The 8,995-nt window shown below is 54.6% G+C and overlaps 2 protein-coding genes across 2 annotated transcripts in view; one reads left to right on the forward strand and one right to left on the reverse strand.

Annotated features, from left to right (window-relative positions):
* Positions 1–492: 492 nt before the first annotated feature.
* ETH_00033335 (uncharacterized protein) lies at positions 493–5,454 on the forward strand (the record flags this gene model as incomplete). Its single annotated transcript, XM_013377848.1, has 6 exons — positions 493–578; positions 842–1,566; positions 1,858–2,190; positions 2,984–3,094; positions 3,589–4,107; positions 4,907–5,454. 6 exons carry the CDS (start codon positions 493–495, stop codon positions 5,452–5,454), a joined length of 2,322 nt encoding a protein of 773 aa, XP_013233302.1.
* Positions 5,455–6,736: 1,282 nt separating this feature from the next.
* The window catches only part of ETH_00033340 (uncharacterized protein), a gene marked incomplete at both ends in the record, with an annotated part of 6,690 nt that continues 4,431 nt past the window's right edge, over positions 6,737–8,995 (reverse strand). Inside the window, one exon of the mRNA XM_013377849.1 lies at positions 6,737–8,968. Within this exon, the coding sequence (XP_013233303.1) occupies positions 6,737–8,968 (2,232 nt within the window). The remainder of the gene's footprint in view (positions 8,969–8,995) is intronic.

Below are 8,995 nucleotides of genomic sequence, written 5' to 3' on the forward strand. Positions count from 1 at the left end.
CCCCCCCGGGGGCCCCCAGATCTTGAACCCACTGCCTTCTGCAGCTACGAGATCTGCGGCTGCAAACCCTAAACCCTAGTTCATTGCTTTTTATTGAAATGTATTATATTGGACCCTGAAAAGAAAGGAAACGAAAAGTTGAGGGTTTATGTGTACTGCTGGTGCCGCCTGCAGTGTACGTACACCTCAAACTCAAGCTCACAAAGCAGCAGCACCAAGGAATGCAAAAGACAGAACTTGCTGCTGCTGCTGCAGCGTGTGTATAGGGCGGGAGGAACCGCAGCAGCAGCGACAGCAACTCACAGAAGGAGCAGCAGCGGCAGCGGCAAAAGCATGCCATAGAGAGAGCAGCAGCAGTAGCGGTATGCCACAGTGAGAGCAGCAGCAGCATCAGCATGCCAAAATGAGAGCAGCAGCAGCAGCAGCAGCAGAAGAGGAAGCAACAGCATGGCACAGTGAGAGCAGCTGCAACCGCAGCAGCAGCATGCCGCAATGAGAGCAAAAAGCGCAGCAGCAGGAGCAGCAGCAGAAGCAAAACACAACTATAGCAGCAGCAGAACCAGCAACAGCGTGGCACAGTAAGAGTAGCAGCAGCAGCAGCAGCAGCAGCAGTAGGGCTATTGTTGTCTGTGACAAAAATAATAACAAAGGCTCAAGTCCAGCGGTTGGCAGACATCCCATTCCCTTCAGTGTAGAGCAGCAACAGCAGCAGCAGCAGCAGCAAAAGTAGCAGCCGCTGCTGCTGCTACTGGCTGCTGCTGCTGCTTGCCCAGTTGGCAAGCCCCTTGCTGCAGAGGCAGGCCTAGCTCTCTGCTGCAGCTGCTGCTGCAGCATGCTGCAGCAGCCGCAAAACTACTAGCAACAGCAGGTGCTGCCGCTCTAGCAGCTGCAGCATCGCTGCAGCAGCAGAATCAGCAGCTGCAGCAGCAAGCGCAGCAGCCAACAAGTTCAACAGCTGCAGCAGCAGGCCGCATGCTGCTGCTGCAGCACCAGCAGCAACCGAAGATACAGCTGCGCCGGCCGGCACCGCAGCGGGCTCTGCAGGCGCAGCAGCAGCAGCAGAAGGAGCAGCAGCAGCAGCTGCTGCTGCAGCACGGCAAATGCAGCGGGCCTTCAAAGCTGCTGAGGCTGAGGGGCTTTGCGGGGCTTTGCAGGACGGCGGGGCTGCAGCCTCAAACCCTTCGCAAACCCTAAACGCTAAACCCTTAAACAGCGTATACACCCCAAAGCGCTCCTACGCAGAGCTGCTCTCAAGCCTCTTCGGAAGGCCCCCGCTGCAGTTCGAACTTAAAGGAAATGAGGCGGAAGCAGATTCACTGCAGCAGCAGCAGCAGCAGCAGCAGCAACAGCAGCAGCTGGCAGCAGACGAGATGATGCTTATTGTCATACCCTTTAGGAACAGATTTGAGCACCTGCAAATCATGTTAGACAGAGTTTCAAACTATCTGGACACCCTAATACTGCAGCAGCAGCAGCAGCAGCAGCAGCAAGAAGGCTGGCCCCGTGGGAAGACGGAGTTTTGCTTCGTCGTGGTGGAGCAGCAAGACAAGGGCCCTTTCCACAGAGGTGAGGCAGTTGCTTTATTTTATTTTATTTTTTATTTTGTTTCCTTCTTTCCTTTCATTTTCTCTTAATGCTTTTTCATTTGGCGCCACTTTCCCCTGCAGCAGCAGCAGCAGCTGCTGCTGCTGCAGCTGCTGCTGCAGCAGCAGCTGCGGCCTGCCTCTGTCTCAGTTTTCATGTCTCTTTCGCAGCTTCTGCTGCAGCTGTGGCTGTAACGCCCAATATTGAAGACGCGGTATCCTCTTGCTGCTGCTGCTGCTGTTGCTGCGGCTGCTGCTGCTGCTGCTGCTGCAGGCCTGCTCCTCAATGCCGGCTGCCTGTGGGCTGCGCGTCACAGGCAGCTGCTGCCAGCAGCTTCCTCTGCCGCAGCAGCAGCAGCAACAGCAACAGCAGCGCCAGCTGCAGCCGTCGCGTCAGCAGCATCTCCCACCGCTGCCCCAGCAGCAGCAGCAGCAGCAGCAGACTTTCCCGTTGCTGCGCTTTGCAGCAGCCCCTGGGGCTCCGCAGCAGCAAATGTAATTAATTTAATTCGCTTTTCTAAGAGTCTTTTTGTTTGTCTTCATGATGCCGATTGTGTCCCTAAAAGAATTCCCTCCGTTGAGGCAAAAAGGAGAAACGAAAAACTTTGTGAGGCACTTGCATGCATGCAGGCATGCTTGCATGCATGCATGCATGCATAAACGTGCATGCATGCGTAAACATGCATGCGTGCATGCATGCATGCATGGAGATGCATACATTCTAAGCCCCAAGTACTATATATGTATTTATTTTCATACTAGTATATGTTAATATGGATGTATATATATATAGATATATAGATGTATATTTATTAATACTTGGATATGTATAGACGTAGATATATATATAGATATATATGTCTGTATTTACGTGTATATATATATATATATTTACATTTATATTTATGTTTATACTTATATTTGTATTTATATTTATATTCGTATTTATATTTAATTTATATTGATAATGATATTTATGTTTATATTTATATTTATATTTATATTTATATTCATATTTGTGGTTATATTTATATTTATATAGATAGATGAGTTTGTGTACTAATAGAGAATGCCATTACACGCATGCGGCTCTCTTTGTGTATACAATAATATTTAATACAAATGCTTTTGTATATATACATATAAGAATGCATGTAAATATATATATATATGTATATATATATATTCTTATATATATATTATGTATATATATATATATATTCATATATATATATATATATATATTTGGGAGGATAATAAATAAATAAATAATCATGTTTCTATTATTGTGTGTGAATAAAGACAAGCATATCGATATATCGACGTTTTTGCTGCGACTGCTGCTGCTGCTACTCCTGCTGCTGCTACTCCTGCTGCTGCTGCTGCTGCTGCTGCGTCAGGCGCCTACCTGCCGGCGCCCCGCAGAGGCGTGGTGCGGCATTTGTACGGAGAGCCCTGGGCTTTGTCGATGGTCTTTTGTCTTCTTCTCGAGGACTTCGTAGCAGCTGACGGTGAGCTGCGGCAGCTGCAGCAGCAGCAGCTGAAGCAGCTGCAGCCGCTGCAGCAACTGTAGCAGTTGCAGCACCTGCAGCAGCTGAAGCAGCTACAGCCGCTGCAGCAACTGCAGCAGTTGCAGCACCTGCAGCAGCTGAAGCAGCTGCAGCCGCTGCAGCAACTGCAGCAGTTGCAGCACCTGCAGCAGCTGAAGCAGCTGCAGCCGCTGCAGCAACTGCAGAAGTTGCAGCACTTGCAGCAGCTGCAGAAGCTGCAGTTGCAGCTGCATGCAGCCCCAAAGGCCCGGCAGTGCCGCATGCATGCGCTGCAGCAGGCCCGAGGAATGCTGCAGCAGCTGCATGCAGGTGCTGCATGCAGCTTTAGCAAATGTGGGGCTTCTAGGGGCTGTTTGCTGCTACGGGCCCTGAGGCCCCAGGCGGCTCTGTACAAGGGCCCGAGTCCTAAACCCTAAACTCTAAACCCTAACTTGTGGACTTTTGCTGCTCTGCAGGCCACGACCTTCGCTACGAGGGCTGGGGCTTTGAAGATGAAGATTTCTGCATGCGTTGTCGGCGGTCGGGGCTGTACGTACAGCGCAGCCCGCTTGCTGCTGCTGCTGCTGCTGCAGCAGCACAAGCTGCAGGTGCAGCTGCATCAGCAGGTGGAAAGGCGGCTCTGGCGACGGAAGCTGCAGCTGAGGGCGCTGCGCCTGCTGCTGCTGCTGCTGCGGCGGCGCCGGCAGCACTTTGTGACTCTGGCTGCTGCAGCTCGACCTTCAGCCGCCGACTTTGCTGCTGCTCTCCTTTTGCCGAACTGGACTTGTCATCTCGTGAAGACTTTCAAAAAGAAGTGAAGTTGAAGCTGCGGACTTTGCATGCAAGACGCAACCGCCGCCTCTTCTGTAGCATTTGGCCTGACAGCAGCAGCAGCAGCAGCAGCAGCAACTGCTGCAGCGCCACAGCGCAGCAGCGGGGCGCTGCAGCACAAACGAGTCCAGGGGCCTCTAAACACCACTTAGGAAGCAAATACGGTAGGCAGCCATTTTCCCCAGGGGCCCCCAAAGGTTCTTTGGGGCCCGCAAGGGGCTGAGGGTCTCAAGGGGCTTCTGGGGACCCCAAGGTGTTAAGGGCCTCAGAGGGCCCCGCAAGGGGCCCCTGTGACTCAGAACCCCATGGGGCTCCAGGAGGCCCCCTGGGGCCCCGTGGGGCCCCGTAGGGCCCCCTGGAGCCCCCTGGGGCACCTTAGCTGCAGGGACTCTGCAGAGAGATGTGTTTGGAGGCTCTGGAGGCTGCGGCAATTCGGGGCAGGAGTGCACATGTAAAGGTCCATTATGAGTTGCACAACAAAAAGGCAACTTGAACTCAGCTTTTAGGCCACAAACAAAGCCCCGTTAGGGGCTTTTTGCTGCATGCAAAAACGGGGCTGCATGCATGCGGGGACGGGAGCGCATGCAGAGCCGGGGCTGCATGCGTTTTGGGGCTTTTCCGCAGCCACCAGCGCCTACACTGCACAGCCGGGGTCCCACAGACCTGCATAATGTTTATAAATTGTTTATGAAATAGTTTGTATTTAGATAAAACAGAAATGTTTATTTTTGGAAAAGTTTTATAAATTCGTGAAAAGCCATTATATGCATTAGAACTAAAATTCGTATTTTGCTGCATGCGCATGCGCCCAATCTCGAGCTCTTTTAATGCAAATGATTCTGCATGCAGAAATAAAACCATCTGAAGTTGTTTTTGTCGAAGTGGTTTTTGCATTAAATAACTTTTGCTTCTTCGATATTTTCATGCTGCAGCACGAGCAGCAATTTGTTTTTGCATTTGCAGGCCTGAGACACATGCAGCAGCTCTTGAGCAGCGGAGCCCTTTTGGTGTCAGTCGAGCCCTGGCCCTGCTGCGGCGCTGCTGCAGCGCCAGCAGCAGCAGAAGGCGCAGCAGCAGCAACAGCAGCAGCAGCAGCAGCAGCAGTGCCAGCGGCTCCAGAAGCAGTACCACCATCGCCTGCAGCTACAGCAGCAACAGCAGCAACAGCCGCAGCGGCAGCAACAGAAACTGCTGCTGCTGCCGCACCTTCTGCAGCTACAAATGCCAGAGAGAAAGGCAAATGCTCTGCAGCTGCTGCCTCTCAGAAGCAGCAGCTTCTGGCGCAGTATGGGCCCCGTCTGGTGTGGCTCAATGTGCGCCTGTTGGACCCTTTTCTGGGGTGTCTCAGCGAGATGGGAGCCCCCGGAGGCCCCCTGGAGGCCCCTAAGAGCCCCCTGAGGGCCCTTCGGGGCCCCCTGGGGGCCCCTGAGAGCCCCCTAGGGGGCCCTGAGGGCCCGTGGGGGCCCCCGAGGCAGCAGGGAGATGGTGCTGCCGTAGATCTGGCCCCGTAAGCCTGCCTTGGGAAGTCTAGAATCTTGAAATGTGAAGTTTGAAGTGTGCAGCAGCAAAAGCGGACTGCAGCAAAATGAAAGGAGCAGCACAACGGACCGCAGCAAAGCGAAAGGCAGCAGCGCAGCAGAGCCAAGTGCCGTCTGGGCGATTTGGGGGTCTTTTGGTGGCTGGTGAGTTCAGGCGCAATCAAAGTTTTTCCTTTCTTTGTCTCGTTATATCCTTTCTGATAATTTTAATCTTTTTATTCTCCATTTTGCGTCACTTTTTGCACTATTTGGCGCCATATTTGAGACAAAAAGAGAACTAAAAGTAATACAATTTTTTCATTCATATCTGCATGCGTGCAGGAGGCGAAGCCGAGGGGCTGCATGCGCACTGCATGCACAGCAGCAGCAGGCCGGGCTGGCAAGCATGTTAAGCTCGATTTATGAATTATATATGAATATATGTAAGCATAATTATATATATATTAATGCATATATTCTTTATGTATATAGAAACACATTGGGGCAAAAGAACGCAGAAAATGCCGCAGGATTGAGCCCCCGGAACATCAGTGATGTTGCAGCAGCTCTGTGGCTGCAGCTGTAAGAGCCGCGAGTGTACAGACACCTGAAACAAAACTACCCCACACAACTTATTCTTTTTAAACTTTGAAAAGACAGAAGCTGCCAGCCCGAGAGCTGAGGGGCAGCTGCAGCCGTGCAGTGCCTGCGGCACTGGCTAGCCACACCTAACTAGCTAGCTAGCTAGCTAGCTAGCTAAACTGCAGCCTCCTTGCAGCGACTACACAGCTGGCTAGCTGCCGGCGTAGGGTCTCGTGGCAGCCCCAACCATTTGCATGCGCATGCAGCGGCAGCTGTGCAAGCATTTAGCCCTAGGGCTCCTTTGCTTCTTTTGGTTTTCCTTATCTGACTTTGAAACTTTGCAGTTTATTTAGGAAAATGAGTAATGTCCATTTGGCCAATAAAGATGCTGCTGCACTAGACAGAAAGGCGCTCAGTAGAAAACAAGAAGCAACTAAACCCTACTGCTGCCTGTTTCCCAGGCTCCCCGTGAGCAGCAGCACAACAACGCAGCAGCACAGCAGCGCAGCAGCAGCAACGGAGAGGCAAAAGCAAGCAGCAAAGCAAAGCCTGAAGAAGCAGCAGCTGAGCGGCAGTGGCGGCAGCAGCACAAAATGGAGAAAAGGGGAAACGAGAAAACAAATGAGGTCCATTGGCCCAGTGTTTTCTTTAAATCGAGTCTGCCCTGTCCTGTACAAACCCCCAAAACAGTCCATTAAGTAAGAGAAGTTGGCAAATTTGTCGAAGACGAATTCGGGGTTTTTAAGGCACTGATGTTTATCTTTGGAGTTGCCATTGCCCAACTCCCAGCAGTGGCGTCTCCAGCGGAGAGGCGTTTCCTTTGGTGGCTCCCACTAGATGCATGGGGGGCCCCCCCGGGGGGCCCCCCTGCATGCGTTTCGCTGCTGTGTGGCCCTTGCGGCTGCTCGTCAGGGACCTTCAAGAGACCCTCGCTGGACTCGGCGGGCAAAAGCTCGTCAGGCTTTGCAGCAGCTGCTGCTGCTGCGCCTGCTGCTGCTGCAGCTGCTGCAGCATCAAGGGGGGGCACTATCTGCGGCCTGCTGCGGCTCCCGCTCTCAGCCGCGCGTGTAGCGCCTGCTGCTCGGTCTGCTGCAGAAGGGCCTGGAGACGCAGCACCTGCTGCTGCTGCTGCTGCTGCAGGCTGCTGCGGAGCAGCTGCTGCTGCATGCAGCTGCGACCGTGGGGGGGCTGTGGGGCCAGACTTGTTCATTAGCTTAGGTGGGGCCTTCAAGACCCCAGCAATGATGCGAGAGGGGCCCCCTGAAGCCCCGGCCCTAGTGCCGAGCCTAATGATGGGCTGTTGCATCTCTTCAGGGTTTTCTTCTGCATGTAAAGCTGCTGCTGCTGCTGCTGCATTTCTTTTCTCAAACTCAACTGCGCTTTCCCACTCCGCCCTAACTCTAGCTGCCTTGGGCTGCGTGGAAGGCAAGGGTGCCCCTTGTGGGCCCCCCCCTTCTCCCGTTTTCTTTTCTCTCATTTCTGTCCCCCGCGCACGAGGCCCCTCTTCTGCCCAGGCATCGCTGTGCTCCCGAGAGGCCTGTGCTGCTGCTGCTGCTGCTGCTGCTGTTTCTGCGGCGACCCCCAATGGCCGCGCACTCCCTTTGTGTGCAGTCACCGTGACTACGGGGCCCTCCACAGCTTCTGGTTTGTCCCCCAAATACTTTCGCAGAAGTCCCTCAACTTCTGATTCCTGGGGCCCCTGAGCTGGCGTTTTTGCTGCTGCTTTTGCTGCACCTTTGCTGCTGAGGGCCGCGGGCGGCGACTTGGACTTCGCCTTTTCTCCTTCGTGGCTGCTCTCAAGGCCCTTGGGCCTCACTGGCTCCGCAGGGGCTGCTGCTGTGGGACCAGCTGCTGGCGCTGCTGCTGAGCTGCTGCTGCTGCTGCTGCTGCTCTCTTTTGGCTCTGCTACCCTCGACCTGCTCTGCGCCATCTCCCGAGAGGCTCCACTTTGTTCTCCCCTTTCCCCCGCCAAATCGCGGCGGGTTCGGAAGGCCGGCGTCACGCCTTCTTCATCTGCTGCTGCTGCTGCTGCTGCTGCTGGCTTTGCTGCTGCTGGCGTTGCTGGTGCTGCTGCTTTGAGTGCTGCAGCTTCTGGCGCTGCTTGCGGTAAGGAAGGCGGAGGTTGGGGAGGAGGCCCCTTATGCAGTACCCGATTTTCCTGTGTTGCAGCTGCAGCTCTTTCAGCAGCGTCTCCGAGTGCTGCTGCTGCTGCTGCTGCTCTGGGTGACGTGGCTGCGGGCGCCGCCACCGCCGCTGCTGCTGCTGCTGCTGCTGCTGCAGCTGGACTGGGGCTTCTCAGGGTCCTGACAGTTGCGACGGAACCAAAAGAATCTATTCTTGACAACCTGGAATCCCCAAAAGGGGCTCTGTTGCTACGGTGGCTGCTGCTGGGGGCGCTGCCCTCCATGAAGGCAATTGCCTGGGCCCGGGCTATTTGGCTTTTGGGGCTCAGGGGCTGCTGCTCCTCTTCTTCATAAACTTTGCTGCTTTTTGCCGCTGCTGCGTCTGCAGCGTCTTGTAGCTCAATGTGGATTCTGCGGCCAGACCGCAGGGAGGCTCTGGAGGCACTTCGCCTCGTGCCGGCTTCTGCTGCTGCTGCTGCTGCTGCAGGCTCGCCGGTGTGTTCTTTCTGCGCGTGCTGCAGCGTCGACTTTTTCTCCTTCTCTGCTGCCTTTATGAAGGCGCTGCTGAAAAAGGCAGAAAGCCGGTCCACATCAGCATTGCCCTTGCCCTGTACAGACACCCCATCAGCAGCGCTGGGGGCCCTCTTAGCCGTCTCTGCTGCTGCTGCTGCTTCTGTTTCTGCTGCTGCTGGCCTGGAGAACACCGGGGTCACCACAGACCGGGGGCTCGCTGGCAAAGTCAAGGTGAGCTGGTGGCGATGGGGGCCCCCGCGGGGGCCCCCAAGGGGGCCCTCGGGGGGCTTCTGGGGGAGGAGGCCCCCGGGGAGATG

Source organism: Eimeria tenella, genomic scaffold (assembly GCF_000499545.2).
Source record: "Eimeria tenella Houghton genomic scaffold, Eth_scaff64, whole genome shotgun sequence".
Classification (NCBI taxonomy): domain Eukaryota; phylum Apicomplexa; class Conoidasida; order Eucoccidiorida; family Eimeriidae; genus Eimeria; species Eimeria tenella.